The 20,928-nt window shown below is 39.5% G+C and overlaps 1 protein-coding gene across 1 annotated transcript in view; it reads left to right on the forward strand.

Annotated features, from left to right (window-relative positions):
* ST8SIA6 (ST8 alpha-N-acetyl-neuraminide alpha-2,8-sialyltransferase 6) overlaps positions 1 to 16,903 on the forward strand; it is a 51,653-nt gene extending 34,750 nt beyond the window's left edge. Inside the window, exons 4-7 of the mRNA XM_061181399.1 lie at positions 8,921 to 9,065; positions 12,500 to 12,612; positions 15,044 to 15,136; positions 16,334 to 16,903. Coding sequence (XP_061037382.1) covers positions 8,921 to 9,065; positions 12,500 to 12,612; positions 15,044 to 15,136; positions 16,334 to 16,802 — 820 coding nt within the window. The 3' untranslated portion in view covers positions 16,803 to 16,903. The remainder of the gene's footprint in view (positions 1 to 8,920; positions 9,066 to 12,499; positions 12,613 to 15,043; positions 15,137 to 16,333) is intronic.
* Positions 16,904 to 20,928: the final 4,025 nt, after the last annotated feature.

The raw sequence follows: 20,928 nt of genomic DNA on the forward strand, positions 1-20,928 counted from the left end.
AATTATCCCACTCCCTTCCTCATTTCTCTCTTGCTTCTCAATGCAATGCCTCAGGGTCCAGAGACACAATGGGATGTCAAGTTTCCATGTTCCCAAATGTTTTCTCCCTCATCCTTCCTCAAAACTCCACTTTCTGTCTGCCAGACCACCCCTGCCATGGGACGTACTAATTCATGTTACAAGGTGAATGATGAATGGGTGGCTTTTTTGAATGCCATGCCTCCCATTCTGTATCTAACTGGATTCATTAAGGACCGTCACCAATGTCTGACTTTCTAATTCTAAATGTCTAGGCCATTCTGCCTTCCTAATGTTGTGAGAGAGCCAAGAATTTGAAGGTAAGACTCTCTGTGATTAGTATCATGAATTAACCTGAATCAGGGATGACTATCAATTCTCCCATCCTATCTTTCAGTGTGATGCCAACCTGATAATCCCACAAACTCGTAACAGATCCACTCTGGGTTGCTGGAATTTCTCCCAGTGGTCTGGGAGGCTAGTTCAATCTCACGGGTGGTTCTGTTTTAATTTAGGTATAGGCATATTGCTAAAATAGGTAGTGTCTATTTGAAGCCCTTAATTCTTCTGATCTGTTGGGGCTGAAACAGAATGTTTTCATGCCTTTTGAATCCCTGCGAACCACTGGAATTCTTAGATCATTGTATTCTTAAAAGCAGTCTATTTTTTGGACTTCCCTGGCGGTCTAGTCGTTGACTCCGTGCTTCCAGTGGAGGGGGCGTGGGTTGGATCCCTGGTCGAGGAACTAAGATCCCACATGCCGCATGCAGCCAAGAAATAAAAAAGGAAAAAACAACAACAACAAAACCAATCTATTTTTTTAGCGTGAAACATATATTCATTGTGAGCCAGTTGATTCTAAAATCACAGTATTTTGACATGCCATCTTGATTTGAGTTTTCATTTTACTTCTTACCCAAAGACCCTTCTCCACTACACAACCGAACCCTGGAAAGAGTTGTCTGTACTCTCTCTGTCTTCCACCCACATCTTTAATGACAACATTTCACCTATGTCAGCAGTGACCCCATGTGCTAAATCCAAAAGGCATTTTCCCTTCCCATTTTGTTTGAGCTCTCACCTCTTACCAGGATTTGGAAATGATAAACCATTCCTCGCTCCTTGAAAGGTTCTCACCCTTGGCTTCTGTGTTGCTCCATTTGTTCTTTTAGCTCCTTCCTCCTCATCCCCATATCAATCCATCCTCGAGTCCTGTTTGTATTTTAGAAGTGTCTCTCTAGAATATGGGACTCTTTGCTGGTGCGTAGGAGACACTCCATGACTGACTATGGTTGGGGGGACCCTGTTTGCTTCATCACTATTTCTCCTTTGGATTACTGCAGTGACCTTCACGATGGTCATCATCCATCATGCTGGTACCCTTCTGCTCCGTTCTCTATACAATAACTGGGTGGCTTTTTTACAAAATTTTATTGGAGTATGGTTGATTTACAAGGTTGTGTTAGTTTTGGATGTACAGCAAAATGATTCAGTTATACATATATTCATTCTTTGTCAGATTCTTTACCCACATAGGTTATTACAGAATATTAAGTAGAGCTCCCTGTGCTATACAGTAGGTCCTTGTTGGTTATCTATTTTATATAGAGTAGTGTGTGTATGTTAGTCCCAAGCTCCTAATTTATCCCTCCCCACCACATTTCCCCTTTGGTAACCGTATGTTTGTTTTTGAAATCTGTGAGTCTGTTTTGTAAGTAAGTTCATTTGTATCATTTTTAAAAAATTAGATTCCACATGTGAGTGATATCATATGATATTTGTCTTTCTCTTTCTGACTTACTTCACTTAGTATGATAATCTCTTGGTCCATCCATGTGGCTGCAAATGGCATGATTTCGTTCTTTTTTATGGCTGAGTAGTATTCCGTTGTATATATGTACCACGTCTTCTTTGGATGGGTTTCTTTAAATGGAAATTGGGTGATGACGGGTGGTCACAACTCACTTCCACCAAGCCTACCCCTGCCCCAACCTGTTTGGAATCCGCTGGGTGGTGGTGTTGTTTTGCGGGGCCGGGGGGGGTGCATTCAAAACTGAGACTTAAACTCCCTTTAAGGCCCTATATTTCCTGGCCACTACCTACTTTTCCGGCCTCACCTCACACCACACTCCGCCTGGCTCTTTTTCCTCCATTGCGTTGGTCTTCTGTCTCATCAAATGTCTGATACTTGCTTCAGCCCCGGAGGCTTGACAGCTCTGTCCCTTCTGCCTCCCCATGCCCCTGTTCACGTGCACTAACCTTTCAGATCCCACATCCGTCATCTCTTGTTCAGGAAGGCCTTCCCTGAACACCCTGATGAAGTCATTGCTGCTGTCCTGTGATGAGATTCTCCTTCATAACACCGATCACAAGTATGGATTGGAATTTTGTGTGTGGGATTAATTTATAGCCCTGGTTACCTGTGATCCATGTATTCTATAGAGTGCAAAATATTGATGGGAAAACATCTTCATCAGGAAGAACCAAGAATCTTTCTAGATGGTTCTAAAATGAGTCAGGGCTCAGTATAGGAACCAGGGGTTGGAAAGTATACTCAGGTTTCTGGGCTCAGAGCATAGGCTCAGCTTCACATTGGCTTCATGTGTCTTATTTTATTGACCTTTTGTTTGTTGTCCATAGTCGTTGATTTTATGTTATATTTGATCTCCCTATGAATGCTGAGTTCCCACTAGGGACCATTTTACTTTGGACAAGAGGCACCTGGGCAGTTGGTTATTTGTAGCATCATTATCATTCTTATTAGGTTAAGTCACTTCTCCCGGCCAGTCTCTTTATCAGTTTGATAAAGATGAGTAATACCTTCTTTCATGAGTTTTTATGAATTTTCAATATGTAGAATGTTCAGTACAGAGTCTGTTATATGTTAAAGTCTCAATACTTGATCACTATTATTATTATTGTTAGTTTAATATCATTTTCCTAGCTTACAATGAATATTTTACTAAAAATAGTAGGTTGCAGTCTTCCTATGCATCATCTGCAGTAGAAAAGGACTTACCTTTATAGGAACTGTCTGTGGCTTGTCCCTCCCTTTCAAGACGGCTGGTCAAATCGTGTTTGGCAACACGCTTCAGAGGTCCAACAAGGAATGACTTTGAGTTGCCTGAAAATTAACCAGCCTAATTCTAGGCAGAGCACAGAGTTCTGCATCCCGTTCTTTCCCCAGATTACTTAACCCCTCAATGGGGACAAAACCCTAACCGTAACCCTAACCTTAATCCTGCCCTGGCAAGTTCAGGGTAGAATGCCTTATCTATTGGGCAAAGCCTGAGGGCAGAGATGAAAAGTCAGGATGTGGAGGGAAACCAGAGACCAAAAGCAAGAAAATAAGTGCCCAGGTCCCGGAGGCCAGGCAGAAACAGAAGCTGAGCTTGGGGCTGAAGCCAAAAAAGCAGAATCCCACTACTGGGCATATACCCTGAGAAAACCATCATTCAAAAAGAGTCGTGTACCACAATGTTCATTGCAGCTCTATTTACAATAGCCAGGACATGGAAACAACCTAAGTGTCCATCATCGGATGAGTGGCACATATATACAATGGAATATTACTCAGCCATAAAAAGAAACGAATTTGAGCTATTTGTAGTGAGGTGGATGGACCTAGAGTCTGTCCTACAGAGTGAAGTAAGTCAGAAAGAGAAAAACAAATATCGTATACTAACACATATATATGGAATCTAAGGAAAAAAAAAAAAAAGGTCATGAAGAACCTAGTGGCAAGATGGGAATAAAGACACAGACCTACTAGAGAATGGACTTGAGGATATGGGGAGGGGGAAGGGTAAGCTGGGACAAAGTTAGAGAGTGGCATGGACATATATACACTACCAAACGTAAAATAGATAGCTAGTGGGAAGCAACCGCATAGCACAGGGAGATGAGCTCGGTGCTTTGTGACCACCTAGAGGGGTGGGATAGGGAGGGTGGGAGGGAGGGAGATGCAAGAGGGAAGAGGTATGGGAACATATGTATATGTATAACTGATTCACTTTGTTATAAAGCAGAAACTAACACACCATTGTAAAGCAATTATACTCCAATAAAGATGTTAAAAAAAATAAATAAAAATAAAAATAAATAAAAATCAAAAAATAAATTGCAAAGAAGTGAATGTCAAAAGACATAAGCTGGAGTCACGAACAACCTGGGCACCTTGGTTCTAACCCGTAAGCTCTCTCAACTCCAGTTTTCTCATCTCTAAAACGGGAATGGGGGCTTCCCTGGTGGTGCAGTGGCTAAGAATCCGCCTGCCAATGCAGGGGACACGGGTTCGAGCCCTGGTCCGGGAAGATCCCACAGGCTGCAGAGCAACTAAGCCCGTGCGCCACAACTACTGAGCCTGCACTCCAGAGCCCGCGAGCCACAACTACTGAGCCCGTGTGCCACAGCTAATCCCCCGCGCCACAACTACTGAGCCTGCGCTCTAGAGCCCGCAAGCCACAACTACTGAGCCCGTGTGCCACAGCTACTGAGCCCATGAGCCACAACTACTGAGCCCGTGTGCCACAACTACTGAAACCTGCGCGCCTAGAGCCCGTGCTCTGCAACAAGAGAAACCACCGCGACGAGAAGCCTGAGCACCGCAATGTAGAGTAGCCCCCGCTCGCCACAACTAGAGAAAGCCCTCGCGCAGCAACAAAGACCCAGTGCAGCCAAAAATAAATAAATAAGACTACTTACTACTTTAAAAAAATAAATAGATAAAATGGGAATAATTATATTTTCTATCTCCCTGGTTGTTGTGGGCATCAGATGTCATAATAGGTGTGAAAATGCTCTGGAGAGTGTACAGTGCTTTACCAGGGTGAGGTTTGTGAATGCTGATCTGGTTGGATGTTTACTATGCATTGGAAAGGGCGAGCTTTTGGACTTCATCTACCGATTCAAATGCTAATCCTTCCTGAAACATCCTCACAGACACCCCCAAAAATAGTTTTACCAGCTCTCTGGGCATTGACTTGGCTCAGTTGACAGGTGAAATTCACTATCACATCTAGTGAATACCAAGTGTCCTTCATTTGTTAATGTCTCTTACTCTTTGTACACAAGAAGGGGGAAATTGCCGTTCCCATTATTGTGAGCACATCTAGTTGACTTTGGAGTTACGAAGGATTAGAACTGACTCTGTTTTTAGGGATGATGGGAAATGGAATAATAGAAATACAATGCCATTTTGTTTTGTTTGTTCTAAGCATCTCAGCTCTATACTAACACTGGCTATTATGGGGATCTTTACCATGCAGGTGACCTGGGAAATGACAAAGAGCATACATTTATAATTTTGCCACTAACTATAAAGGCTTACAATGTCCCGTTAGTCAGTGACCCAACACAGGCTGCAGAAATGACATTTTGGATAATTATTCCGATGTTTTTCCTGGGATGTTATTAGGAGTGATTAGGTATTTAACATTGACTTTTGATAGTGATTTCTTTAAAAGTGCAGAGGGGATGACTAAATCAATTCTGGTACATTCAGACAGTGCAACACTACTCCAGCAATAAAAAGGGACAAATTACTGACATACATGGCAACATACATGAATTGCAAAAACATTTATGCCAAGTGAAAGAAGCCTTACACAAAAGCATATATACAATATGATTCTTTTTTAAAAAATTAATTAAATTTTTAAAAACATTTTTATTGGAGTATAGTTGATTTACAATGTTGCGTTAATATGATTTATATGGATTTATATTTATTTATATAGATTTATGTATATGTTTATATAGTTTCTGGAACAGGCAATACTAATGTTTGGTAAAAAATAATCACAAAAGTGGTTGCCTTGAGGCGGGGGAGGGCTGGAGGTGGACTGGGAAAGAATTTGAGGGAATTATCTAGTGGGGTTGGTAATATTCTGTATCTTGACAGGGGATTGGGTTACAGGGGTATATGCACTTCTCAAAACTCATTGAATGCACTTGGGATTTTATTGTATGTAAATTCTACCCCAAAATACAAAATAATGATATACATGCTGAAGTATTTAGGGGTGAGGTGTACTGATACCTGTAATTTATGTTGAATTGCAATAACTATAACAACAAAAATGGATCGATGGATAAATACACAACAAGGCAAATATAGTAAAAAATTACTTGTAGAGTCTAGCTGGTCGTTATTCACATGCTCATTGTCCAATTCTTTCAACTTTCCTGAGGGTTTGAAAGTTTTATAATATAATAATTGAAAACATAGTTTCAGAAAAAAACAGTTTTTAAAAAAAATTTTGGCCACACTGCACAGCTTGCAGGATCTCAGTTCCCTGCCCAGGGACTGAACCCGGAGCCACAGCAGTGAAAGCGCCGAATCCGGCCCACTAGACCACCAGGGAACTCCCAAAAAAAAAACTATTTAAAAACCCACAAAGGGTACTTTGCTTAGTGGTTGTTTTTTTTTTTTAATAATTGCATTTTTAAATTTTTATTTATTTATTTTTGGCTGTGTTGGGTCTTCGTTGCTCGCACGGGCTTTCTCTAGTTGTGGCGAGCAGGGGCTACTCTTCCTTGTGGTGCGCGGGCTTCTCATTGCGGTGGCTTCTCTTGTTGCGGAGCATGGGCTCTAGGCGCGTGGGCTTCAGTAGTTGTGGCACGCGGGCTCAGTAGTTGTGGCTCGCGGGCTCTAGAGCACAGGCTCAGTAGTTGTGGTGCACGGGCTTAGTTGCTCCGCGGCATGTGGGATCTTCCCGGACCAGGGCTTGAACCTGTGTCCCCTGCATTGGCAGGCAGATTCTAAACCCCTGCGCCACCAGGGAAACCCTGCTTAGTGGTTTTTTTGTGTGATGCAATATTATTTCAAGCACCAAATATCCTTAGAGAAATTAAGTTACTTGTAAAAGGTAAATGAGAATCTATTCCATTGCCTTTCTCAACATGCCGCATAAAAGAGACATTTAAAATTATAAACACATAAGGATTTCTGAGTTTGCAATATGTCACATGAATTGTTATGAAATTAAATTTATAATTACAAATACTTAGTGTCATACTTTTGACTATACATCATTTCATTTTCAATTTTTTCTTTTGTTGGTCTCCATGAGCTATTAGAAATGGTAGGTTCTGAAATGCAAAGAGAAATAATAAGCAGGTGATAGAATTCAAGTAAGAATGTACTGTTTTAATAATATCAGCTAACTGATAGGAACTAATTTGAAAATCTTGATTTTTAGGGTACAAATAATATCACAGCACTGACTTTTCATACCCTGAGAATTACTGGCATTCACGAAGACTGGAATATAATTCAAAATGACTATGACAGATTAGAGCGTTGTATTCTTTCAAAAGAACCAAATTCAGTAGGAACATATAAAAGTATACCCTTCAGGACCAAAAACCAATAAAAAAAAAAATGCGATGGGAAAGGGCCAGTTAGGAATTTAGGGTATCAGTACTGATCACAGTCAGCTCTGTCTGCTGAATAGTCACTGTTCCTTGTGCTATGGTGGGATCCAACTTTAGTATATATTTTTAAGTAAAATGGAGAAATTAGTAAAGGTTTAAAGATGAACAAGGTGACATTAATGAAAAAACTGGTCTTATGGAGAAAATCTGAGAGAAGAGGAAATTCTCTAAATGCTTCAAAATTGAAAAGGTTCAAGTTTTGCTTGATGATTACCATTTTCAATTACATGAAGTGTTTTTTATGGAGAGATTCTATGAAAAACTAACCAGGGAGGTGGATTTAAGTGAAGAGAGTTCAGTTGGGCAAACCAAAGAGTCTCTTGACTTCAGGGTTGATTAAGCTGTGGAATAATTATCAAGAGACGCTATGGAGTCTACATCCCCGGAGAATTACATAAGCAAAATATAAATTCTGAGTGGTTCTGGATTCACCTGCCAGAGGTTGGGGGCAAATTCCGACAACCCCTGGCAGGACCTTTCTGGGTCTGCATTCTGACAATAAGGTTTCACTCCATAGGAATAGTTTCGAAATATAGCTCAGTACTAAATTACATTTTTCTGGGCTTTCTGTAAAGAATGGCAGCTTTAAATTCACGTCTTTAAAAATTCACTGTATTAAAGTACAGCAGTGTAGTTGTGGTTAGCAGTACTGTATTGCATACTTGAAATTTGCTAAGAGGGTAAATCTCAAGTATTCTTACTATACAAAAAAAGAAGAAAAAGAAAAAAGATAACTATGCGAGGTGATGGACATGTTGATTAGCTTGGTTATGGTGATGATTGCACAGTATGTATGCATATTAAACCATGAACATAAACAATTTGTATTTGTGAATATTTTTTTTTTGGCCATACCGTGAGGCTTGTGGGATCTTAGTTCCCCGACCAGGGATCGAACCCCAGACCCCCCTGTTAGGAAGCGCAGAGTCCTAACCACTGGACCGCCAGGGAATTCCCCATACGTATTTGTGAATTATACCTCAGTGAAGCTCAAAAAACATCACTGTATTGAATGATGCTTCTTTTCATGGAACTTGTCTCATAATAAATGATTACATATTGCTTTGGTGATGATTTGTGACACTGGTCTTAATTTACTTTCTGTACTGTTTAATAAAATAATTAGAAGGTATTCTGTCATTTTCTCTTTGTTGTTACAACATTATCATGAGAAAGAAGTCTTTGTATTTAAACCATTATATAATCAGTATTTCCTATGGGTGACTCGGTCCCTACCTAAGTGTAAGTACGTTAATGTTCTTTGCTATTTAATCCTACCACAGCACTCTTGCACCATCCAGGGACAGTTAGAATGGAATGAGATAAAAATGTCATCTTTGCGAATGAGGTATCTTCTCTCGGAAAGTCAGTATGGCAAAATCCTCTTCTGCGTTTTCCATCGTCGTCTCTAGTTTGGGTTTCTTAATCTTATTCCTTGACTCGCTTTTATCCTTATCCTTCGCAGAGTGAAACTTGGCTCGTGTTGTGATGCCGTTCAAAACTTCATTGTTTCTCAAAATAACACTCCCGTCGGGACTAACATGAGTTACGAGGTGGAAAGTAAAAGCGAAATCCAAATCAGAGAGAACATTTTCGATATGCTGCCAGTGGTGAGTGAGAATATCTTGTGGTTTGTGTCACCATTTAAGGTGAATGTTGGCTCAGATTAAGATATAAGAATGGAGCAGTTAATTCATTAAAATGCCACACTGTGTTGTGTTGTGTAAGATACGTATGGCAGTCCCTTTTCAGAAGGCAGTTTTGAATACTTGTGGCTCTGCGGGGAATGGTATTTATATCTTAAATGATAAGCTCTTCCAGCCCTTGAGTCTTCATGACTCATCCTTGAATGAGATGAGGTACTTGGGCTTTCTGCATAGTAATTACCAGGGCTTGGGAAGATGACCATTTTTCACCTGCAATAAGATTCCTCCAGTTGTCAGTTTCAGTGACTAAATCAATTCCTTCACAAAGAACTGTAGGTTTATGTGGCTAATCTTTGGGAAGTAAATACATAAGAATTGGAGGCCCGTAAACATAACCTCCACAAGACAGGGATTTTTATCTACTGTGTTCTTATGTATCCCAAGCTCCTAGAACATTCCCCAGTGCACAGATGCATTCATTACATATTTGTTTTTTAAACTAATGAGTAATGATTACTGTATCATTACAATATAAATCCAAACTTGGGGGGAATTTTTCTCCTGAAAATATCCCACTGCTGATGAACTACACTCTCAGGCATCTTTTTATGATTTGATGAAAAGCAATTAGGCCAAGTCAGTGGTCAAAATGGGATCGCTTTATATATGCAGTTTACCAACTGTAGAATATTCAGTTCTTACAATTAATTCCATTTTGCTGGACCTTTGACTTGTTTCAACTATTTTATTGTCATGTAAGTTGTTCCAATTTTTTTTTTAATATTACAATTCAAAGGAAGTATAATTTTCTGGGAATGAACGAAAAATCAATATAAAATGTTAGAGAAAAAATATTGCACATTTTCCGGAAGGGAACGGGGACCAAAAAAATAACTCATACGGCATTCTGAAAATCCCCTCGTGATGCACTGAAATTACCAATAGCTGAAAAGATAGCAACTAAAGAATATTTATATCCCTTATCAGGGAACGCCTTGAGGAGTTCCACAGAGAGCAACTCTTTCACCCTTGCCATTTTTACTAGTGTTTTCCTTGCTTTAGGCTGGTCGGAACAGAGGAGCTGCAGGTATTTTTTTTTGCTTCTGATTGGCACCTTGAAAAGAATAACTTAGCATAGGCTTGATAATTCTGGGTGCAATTAACAACAGCATCCATTTTCCAAATTAATACTGACTTTTTAAAACTAGGGGGAGGAAATTCTGAAGTTAATACAGTAACAGCTGCAAAGTGAGGTCACTTTTCTGTGTTTCTTCAACATCCCCTTCCACAGACACAGCATCCGAGGTTGCTTCCCACACCCCAACCCTGCTCTGTTCTGTGGGGCACGCAGCGAGCAGATCACAATAGATGCTTTGGACGAAATGTTGTGAAGTCACTTACTCCAAAGCTTTGCTAAGTTACTTGAAAAGAAAACCACGAAGCTGGTTTTCAACCAGAGTTAGCAACAAGCCCGCAGTTGAGTCGCCCAGATATGCGTTTCCTTAGGAGCCTTATTTTAAGGAACGTTGAAATTGTCATTTATTTGAACTCTTACTGAACGTAAGATACCAAAGCATATGGATTTTTTCCTCCCAGTTGACCAAGAAGCCAGAGAAAAACGTTCATTATTTTGAGTGCTTAATTGGAGATATGTTCCCCTCAGTAATCTTTTCTATTGTACCATAAAGAGCCTATTTGCATTCTGCCCTGTCTGTAAAATTCAGAATTTACTGTGGTATCGGTTAGTAAACACGGTCTGAAAACAGCTTGCGCTAGAAGTTCAGTGATTTGAAATAGCCCAGGGTCTGTGGGAACCATTCATTAAAGAGCCAGTCACTCTGCTGGGCGTCACATCTGTGCAGGGAAATAAGGCACATCCTTCAGTTAACCTTTCACCCCTTGAATGACAGACAGCACCTGTATAATGTGTCGTGGTTAAGACCACGGACTCTGAACCAGACTGCCTGGGTTTGAATCCCAACTCTGCTGCTTTCTAGCCCTTCCTTAAACTCATGCCTCCGTTTTCCCGTCTGTAAAATACTCACAAGGTTGTTGGATGGATTCCATGTGTTAACAAGTTACGACCTGGGAAAGTGCTTCTCGCACCTGAAGCACAACATGATTTTTCATTTTTATGGACAAAACGCAGACGTGCTGAAAGAGAGTTCTCGTCACTCGTTTGGCATCTCCCAATGCAGATTCAGGAGCACAACGGGAGTCAGGGTGATTCAGGATCTGTTGGGCAGCTCAGAACCACGCCGGTCCTGGGGCGTTGCCAGTGGGGCTGGTACACCGGGCAGGAGGGTGCCCTGATTCGTAGCAGTGTAAATATCCCCATCGTGGCGATTGTAATTTACCAGTGGTTTCACAATCGGCTGACAGAATTCCTGAATATTTACCAGTTGGTGCCCATAAGCTGGTACAGCTGGGTTCCAACATGGCACCGGGGGTTGCACCCAGGTGGCCATTGGGCCAGTCGTCGCCCATGGAAAAGCGGTGATCCTCTGGGCGAGGTCTGCAGTAGAAGAGGGGGGAAATGAAAAGTAATAAACATGCTCTCTGCCCCTGAGGACCTACACTCACATTCTGGAGACAAAGCAGGTGAATCAGGACTTCATCACTGCGGAACTCTGAGCTGACACCCTTGCTGCTGGTTAAGGTCACATCATTACTTCCGGAAAAGTGACCAGCAAAGGCAAAGTACACTGTCAAATTGAAAAGCTGTGTTTCAGACCGCGGAGGATTTGGTAAAAGTGGGAAGTCTTTTGGGGTCGGCCAGTTGGGTCCTTGGAGGAAACAAAAATGATTCCGGCCTTAGAAATGAATTTGAAACAAGTCAGCACAGAGTTACTGGACCTCCCTGAAGCACCGTGGCCGATCATTTACAGAGATCGCAGGCATAAATCTCCTGTCATCACTGAGCCGGAAGGTCTAACTATTTAAGAAGCACAGAGAACTTTCACTAAATTATCTATTAATTTTCTGGCCAAGAATAGAGAATTTAATGCTACTTTGGAATTGCTTTCTTTTCTATTTTTGGCTGAAAATGGTCCTGTTTGTCGGAAAGGCCCATGTGGGATTTTGCCATCCTCAATTTATTTACTTAATTATGTGATGTAATATACGTTAAAGTACATTTTAAGAACAAGTGTATTATATTTTGTATTATTACATTATGTTTGTCTATGATATGCTATATATTCCTCTCAAGAGAAATGAAACAGGTTTACAGGATTTTTTTATGATGTCATAAGTTGATTCACATGCTGTGGTATTGCTTCTTGTTCTTTTTCTTTCCTTAGCATGTGTAAAAATCAAGCTACTTGAATTAAGCTGATGATGTTTATGGTTCTAAAACTAAAGCTATTTTATGGCAGTTTTTCCCTTTCTCCTGATAGTCTCAGCCTTTTGTGGGGTACCCCTACAATCAGTGTGCGGTGGTTGGAAATGGGGGGATTCTGAATCAGTCTCTCTGCGGAGCCGAAATCGATAAATCCGACTTTGTTTTTAGGTAAGCTCTGTCAAATTGGTTTCTTTGACATCCAAGATCAGCTGGATATTTTAAATGAATAAGCTAAAGATACTCTGTAAATTTTGACCTTTGAACTCTGTTGCTTAAGCCTACAGTTTATCTAGTGTGTTTCCAAAAGTGTTAAATGGATCATGAGTTCCTCTGAATGTTGCTATGGTCACTTAACTTTCCAGAAACCCTGCATGAAATCATAGTCAAAGAGGGTCTTCACTGCAGGACTTGTCAGAGCCTTCAGTATATTAAGGATACTTTTTTTTTTTTTTTAAACAGAGCATTTCAAGAACACTTTGTTCTCAGGTAATACTTGTGAAAATGCTGACTTAGATATTGTATAGCCACACAACATTGTTGTTTATTTAGGTTTCTGGCCTGAAATTTTTAAAAAATGTGCAGCTTCTAAATTCTGATCTTTTAAAATGTTTATATCTCAATACAAGCTAGCTTGCCAAAACAGAAACAAAAGTGGTTTCTCTGTGTGTCTGAACTAATAAGACAAGCCACAGAGCATCTCCACTTTCAGAATATGATGGAAAGAGGATTCATCCCTGTGAGGGTGGATTTCAATTGAAATGCACCTTTTTATAAAGTCAGTTGAAATCTGTTTCTTTCTATTTCAGGAGCACCGATTGCATACATCAGAGGAGATCCTTTGATCTTTATTGATTTAATGCTGCCCATTTTAGCACGTGAAAAAGAAACACGATTCTGAATCAGTAGCTCCCCCTCACTTTAATCTCATTTAGAATTTTATGCTGAAGATAATGACAGAACAACAGACCTGGCAGTCCAGCCATTATTGAATGTGTTCCTCATGATGAATGTGAAAATGGCCAATACCTGCATGATTTAGCTATTTTGTTAAAGTACTCAGTATGGAAAAACCATAAGGAAGATAAATAATTCTTCTTGTAATAGACTTTTTTATAGACTGAAAATTCCCAAAACATCTGGGGTGAATATTATGCCTAAACATCCATTTTACTTTATAGCAGATATAAGAAATACAAGTTTAGGTTTAACAAGCAGGAAAAAAACCCCCAAAAACAAAAAACTCAACAGCTACTTAATTTATAACTCTAAAATAAATACGTATATTTCTAGATTCTGCATTTGTTGATGCCAGCTATTTTTCTGAATATAGAGTTCCTTTTGAAGTTAGCCTTCCAAACTGAAAGGTCAAATTGGGGCTGTACATGGCTGGTGGCATTAAAATTTATTTAATTTTTAAGCCTTTGTCTATTTTGGTCGTACATGTTTCATAGTTTGTAAAACCATCTGGAAGCTGATTATCATTTTTTTTTTTTTTTCATTTCAGAAGATTGGGAGCTGTCAGTTAAGTGTGTAAGGAGCAAAAATAGGCGCTGAGTGGCTTTACTGTACTGTATATATACAATACCCAATATTTCCCCTAGGGGTCTCCAATGATACCATATTGGAAATCATCTTTGAGTCTTCAAAAGAATATGAGACTGTTCTAGAAAGTAGATTTGTTACAGGAAGCCCACTAATGAAGACATTTCTGTGGCCTATTATCTAAATTAATATTTATTTTTCCCAAGGTGCCATATTTGTTTTCTGATATATCTTTTTTATCAGTGAGAGAAGTACGTGTTTCATTTATTCATATATTTCATAGAGCATGGAATAGAATATTTCAACCTCATCTTACAGAACACATCAAGTTTAAACAGCCTTCCTCACAGATGCTCCCTTTGTATATATAGCTTTAAAGAAATGGTCTACTTGAAATTCTGTAAATGATACTTTCTCTTTTCTGTGTGACAAGAATATACTTACTCAAAATTACAATTCTTAATTTGTTTTCCAATTTAAAAGCAAAATAGTACTCAAAAGAGGATGAGAACATCAATATGAAAACATCATTATAAGAACATTAAGGCTTTATTTATTAACAGCTTAATTTGGTGGAAAAACAGTCCATATGGGAATCAGGAAATTTTGATTTTTTTTATATAGCCTTTGCTTCTGACAGACACTATAACCTTAGTCGCAATGCCTCAATTTTTTAAAATCTGTAAATTGGTGATCATACCTCCATGGGAATCTAATTAATATAAATAATAATTTTAATAAAAGGATCATGAACTCTTCAAAAGCTAGGCAAGGTGTAATTGTCATTTCTAGTTTTGTTACTTATAAAGGGCTTACATAATACTGAAAGCATTTATCAAATTCATTTATTTTATCCAATATTGAAATGCCAACTAAGAGTTCAGTACTTATTAAATGGTTTTCGATGGAAATCAGATGAATTCTGAGGACCCTCTTAACAACAATAATTTTCTCCAATAAAATGAGAATGATCACGTGTATATGTGTGGATATATGTGGATGTACTTTTTTTTTTCACAAGTTATATTTTGAGAATAGTTTTCCTTCCAAATTTCAGGTGTAACCTCCCCCCAACCACAGGAAATGTTACCAGTGATGTTGGCACTAAAACCAACCTGGTGACTCTAAATCCCAGTATCATAAGACTAAGGTAAGTACCTCAAATTACATAACTGTTCAAGAACATTTTTCTCATTATTTAACCTGTTTCTTAGTCTGAGCACTAATCTTGTTGCTGAGACTGACTTCTAATACAGCTGGAATGGCTTTTTAGGAAAATATATAAGAATATATTGGTAATTTAGGTTGTGGCTCATAAGAGGTATGTCCAGTTGTACTTCTAATGTCATAAGCTGAATGTTGCTAATCCAATGAGAACTTTTTAAACAATAGTGAAGTTCCTTTTTTAGATTTCCTTTCAGAATTTTAGTGTTACTCTTGTCTTGATAGCACTTTCTTGAAAAAACTTAGTCTATTTAGAAGCTTCAGAGAGTAACCCTTAGGAGAACCTGGCAAAATCAAGTTTTCACTTTGGGCAGTTTATTACTAAAAAATAATTCCTGTATTTTATTTTCCACAATGTAACTACTACAAAATGTTGGCTGTTTAATAAAAATCCCATATATAGTTTTATTCAACTATTTTCATCCGAAGTGACTAATAATTGTTATTAGTAGAATACACCCCTCAAATAGTTCTAGTATGGCTTAAGGGAATATAAAATATTGTACCTGTCTCCCCAAGGCTTATTTTCTAAACATATGCAGTCATGCACACCAGTATATTTACTGAGGTATTATTTAAATTAAACACATAGAGCTATCACAATCCATGGAGGAAATTTAAGATGCGTGTGTGTGTGTATGCATATAGATATTTTAGGCTTTCTAAAGGAAACTGTTATTTTATAATAACATGTATATACAAATGTACAGCTCAATGAATTTTTTTAATGTACAGATATTTTAAGAGTGTGTTATGTTTGAGAAAACATTTCCGCATTATACATTTGGAAGGTAATTCATCATTAAAAAGCAACCTTAGGAAAAAATTACTGAGTTGGAAGATAAAATAATATAAAAAATGTATGTCCAGTAAGGGTATTGCCCCATAAGAAGGTAGAAATGAAAGCCTAGATATGCCAAGAAAGAGAAATGAAGACCTCACCCCTGATATTTACAAGATGCTTACTTAACATGAGTTTTCTCTGAATCTGCAGTTTGTCTCTTTTATATACAGTGATATAAATGGTTCTGTTTTTTGGCCAATGGTGAATTCAGCCTCATGTTACCAAAACTGCTCCTTTGATGATTACTGTTAAAATCATGATGTTTTAAAAATTTGGCAGATATGGGAACTTAAAGGAAAAGAAAGCAATATTTCTGGAGGACGTTGCAACCTATGGAGATGCATTCGTCCTTCTGCCAGCATTTTCCTTCAGGGCCAACACTGCGGCCTCTTTTAAGGTGTACTACACACTGAAGGAGTCTAAAGCAAGACAAAGAGTTTTATTTTTCCATCCCAAGTACCTGAAAAACCTTGCCCTCTTCTGGAGGACTAAAGGTGTGACCGAGTATCGCCTGTCCTCCGGCTTGATGATCACAAGTGTGGCAGTTGAACTGTGCGAGAACGTGAAACTCTATGGATTCTGGCCCTTCTCTAAAACTGGAGAGAACACACCTGTCAGCCATCACTACTACGACAACAAGTTACCTAAGCGTGGCTTCCATGAGATGCCCAAGGAGTATAGACAAATTCTCCAGCTTCACGTGAAAGGAATCCTCAGATTACAATTTAGCAGATGTGAAATAGCCTAAACCAGATGTCTTTAAATGGGAATCATGTTCACACAATGCAGTAGGTGAGTGTCAATGTTCCAAACACCGAAAGAGGGGGTTGTAGGGTGTCGTAGGAAGAGTCCCGAAATTTGGTTGGATCAAAGCTCTGGCACTAGGTTTGCAATCTCAGCAACTCATTTCATTGTTCTGATCTTCAGTTCTCTTCCTGTAAAATGGGGACCATGATCTCTAACTCATATTAGGAGAATCTGATAATCTGTGAAAACTTTCCGCAAGTATTTAGCATGAGGTAGGGACTCCATGAATATCTCCTCGTTGATATTTTTAACAGCCGTTTTCACCTTCACCAGACATAATAAAAAGGCAGGCTGTCTTGAAGACTCTTTCTGAAGAGAATAGCTGAACTGCCAGTGTCCACTGGAATTCTTTCTCTGGCAGGAGCCTCTATTATCCATAATCTCGTTCCCACCTTTCTTCCTGTCTTAAAGAGGGCATATAAGAAAACTGTAATTAAACAAGAAACCCGTGGTTATGCAGGAATGAACACCTTACGCCTCTAATTACATTCACTTGTGTCTTGAGCTGTGCTGATGTCGTGGTTGGATTTAGGCCAATCCTTTTCCTCCTTTATCTACATTTAAAAATCACTCTTTAATATATCTATTAACTTCCTATCTCACTCTTAAGCCTTTTCCTCTCCCACTGACAGGATTTACTTCACGGGCAAGAATAGTTACAATTCTACTTACCTGTTGTCTGTGGAGGTCACTCATACAATTTACTTTGCTAAGGTTGTTGAACAGCTGCTTCACGCTAGACCCTTTCCCAGGCTCCGCGAGAGGGGTATAAAAATGACTAAGTCCTGGGGACTTCTCTGGTGGTCCAGTGGTTAAGACTCCACGCTGCCACTGCAGTGGGCATGGGTTCGATCCCTGCTCGGGGGCATAAGATCCCACAAGCCGTGCGGCGCGGACAAAAAAAAAAAAAAAAAAAAAAGACTAACTCGCGCAGGAAGAAACAGATGTGGTGTTGTGAACAAGGAAAGCGTGTGCTCAGTGTTCTCACAAAAGCTATGGGGAACAGAGGCAGGAATCATTCAGTCCATTTCAGTGGAGTCGATTTCAGAGAAGAGCTGGTTTCTGAATTAAGCCTAGAAAGGGAGTAAGGCTTTACCAAATGAAGAAGATTCTAGGTAGAGGGAATATGATGGGGAGAAGGCTGTCCCCTTGATTCTTTTTTTTTTTTTTTTTTTTTTGGCTGAGTTGGGTCTTCGTTGCTGTGTGCGGGCTTTCTCTAGTTGCGGCGAGCGGGGCCTACTCTTCGTTGTGGTGCGCGGGCTTCTCATTGCATTGGCTTCTCTTGTTGTGGAGCACGGGCTCTAGGCGCGTGGGCTTCAGTAGTTGTGGCACGCGGGCTCAGTAGTTGTGGCTCGCGGGCTCTAGAGCGCAGGCTCAGCAGTTGTGGCGCACGGGCTTAGTTGCTCTGCGGCATGTGAGATCTTCCCGGACCAGGGCTCGAACCCGTGTCCCCTGCACTGGCAGGCGGATTCTTAACCACTGCGCCACCAGGGAAGCCCTGTCCACTTGATTCTGATTCATGAAAACGAGGCTGTCTGAAGGTAAATCATGGTCTTTGCCCCAAGATCTGCCCCATGAGGGTAGGATATAGCACATGGCGGTGGTGGCTTAGGCCCACATCTGTGACATGGGAATAATACCAAGCTGATTGATTTCATAGGAAAGTTGTAAGAACTAAAGCACAGAGAAACTTAATTCTCATAAGGAAAAGTGTACATTTACATGAGAAATAAGACATCAATATAAAATAAAGCTTAAGGAGACATGGAATATTAGCATTTCGCAGAACTCCCTTACATCCTGATGATACATGTTAATACAGGTCATGAGTGCCTCCATTGCATAAGTTATCTGACTTAAATAAGTAATTCCGTGCACACTCTGGCGCTCGCCTTGGTGCCAGCACGAGAAGAGCAGGAATAGGAGCAGGGCAGGCTGAGCAGCACGACAAGTTAATGACGAATATAATTCTGAATTCTTGCCTTTGCCAGATTATTGTCTTATTCAGGGTTCACTTGTAGGAACGCTCTGCTGTAAATTGCTTATTTTGATAAAGTACATCTTTAATTTGATTGTAGTTGCCATTTGTGATGCTATTCTTTTTTTTTTTTTTTTAAAGTTTGACTATTATTGCTTATATTTCCAATGTACACACCCGTTTACTCCTAGACACTGCATCTTCTACTGGCTTCTTTTTTTGTTTTAAAGCAAGTGATTTTGTAAATTTATTTTTGGCTGTGTTGGGTCTTCGTTTCTGTGCGAGGGCTTTCTCTAGTTGCGGCAAGCGGGGGCCACTCTTCATCGCGATGCGCGGGCCTCTCACTATCGCGGCCTCTCTTGTTGCGGAGCACAGGCTCCAGACGCGCAGGCTCAGTAGTTGTGGCTCACGAGCCTAGTCGCTCCGCGGCATGTGGGATCCTCCCAGACCAGGGCTCGAACCCGTGTCCTCTGCATTGGCAGGCCGACCCTCAACCACTGCGCCACCAGGGAAGCCCTGTGATGCCATTCTTAATTTACATTTTCATTTGTTCTTCTATAGCAAATGAAACCTATTACCGGCATAAATTGATTTCAAAATTCATATGGAGATATTTTCTGAAAGGAACGTGCTTTTAGTTACATAAAGTCTAATTCATTTTTCTTTCTTTGTGTAGTGACGAATAAATGACTGTTTTCTACTGCTTCTAATGGGTTTAATTAATTTCTGAAAATCTGCTCTCAGGATTGGTAATGTTTCTATCATGTTACTAGCAATGATTATGAAAAATAGATCGGAACACTCTAATATTTTATAGTTTAGTAAAATGTTACCCTCAAAATGTTTTCTGCTGGGTAGAGACATAAACTTTGCTTTTTGATGACATGGGAAATACATGATTGATGAGTAAAAATAATAGAATATAGTGAAATAAATCATTAGATATACAATATGGAGACTTTATAAGTTATTTAATAAAAAATTACATATGATTAGGACATTTAAAGCCTACTTAAGTTTTTCCCATATAACTTCCCATTTTAACCTTGGATATTTTGTCTAGAGTATCAAAACATCAGTAAAATTTTCAGTGTCACTGATAAGGATTTCCGAAATATTCAAAATGGTGTGAGAGCAAGGAACATTGTCCTAATGATACCCATGTTCCGGTTAAATGTCAGTAGAAAAACTTTTAAGTTGTGGTGAACATTTGTAGATCTTTTCCCATGGACACAACCAAAGTTGGTTTCTTGTTTAACATTTGTATTAATGTTTGCGTTGCCAGCCTCAAAGCATGTTGACGTTTTTACAACCCTCTCAGCTAGGTTCACATTAGCCAAAAGCCGAGGTCACAAAGAACACGTGCACTCTTTCTGTCTCTTTCCTGAGTTGAAATCACAAGAGCTTGCAGTTACCTGCCATTGCGTGAAACTCTCCTTCACCATCTGTAGTGTCCTCAGGGTTTCTTTATTGTGGAAATAAAGGGAGTGGGAGGATGGAGTTCATGTGACATTATCAAAATTCATGTTGTATTATATTTTAGAAAGTAAAAAAAAAATCTGTTTTGGAACAGAAGAACATTATTGGTGCATCACAGTGGAACACATGGAAGGTCATCCTCCACCAGAGAGGAAATGTTATAATGTAACCTATCAGCTACATGAATTGGAAATAGTAAGTCACAGTTCTTTAGATCCAAACAAAAAGAGAAACTCTGAACTCCATCCTGTAGATTTAGAGATTAACCAAGTCTGACCATGACACTCAAGAAATCCCTGGGTGTAATGAGCACTGGTTAAATGTTATTACATGGATGGATTTGATCTTCTCCTCTTTAACTTCAAGTACATCTATAGGCATGGAAAACAGAAAGTCTGAGTACTAATGCTAGCCAGTACTAAACTCTTAGTTAGAACTCCAGCTCGTAATACCACCCCGCCACCAGTTTCTAAGGGAAATACTGGCTTGCTTGATTCCATTTTCTACTTGTTGTTTAGAATCTATGGGGCAATGTAAGTGAATAACAAGAGTCCAAAATAGTTTCTATTGAAATCCAGGGGTAAGGCAGAAATATTTATTTAAGCATATA

This window comes from Eubalaena glacialis, chromosome 2 (assembly GCF_028564815.1).
Source record: "Eubalaena glacialis isolate mEubGla1 chromosome 2, mEubGla1.1.hap2.+ XY, whole genome shotgun sequence".
Lineage (NCBI taxonomy): Eukaryota > Metazoa > Chordata > Mammalia > Artiodactyla > Balaenidae > Eubalaena > Eubalaena glacialis.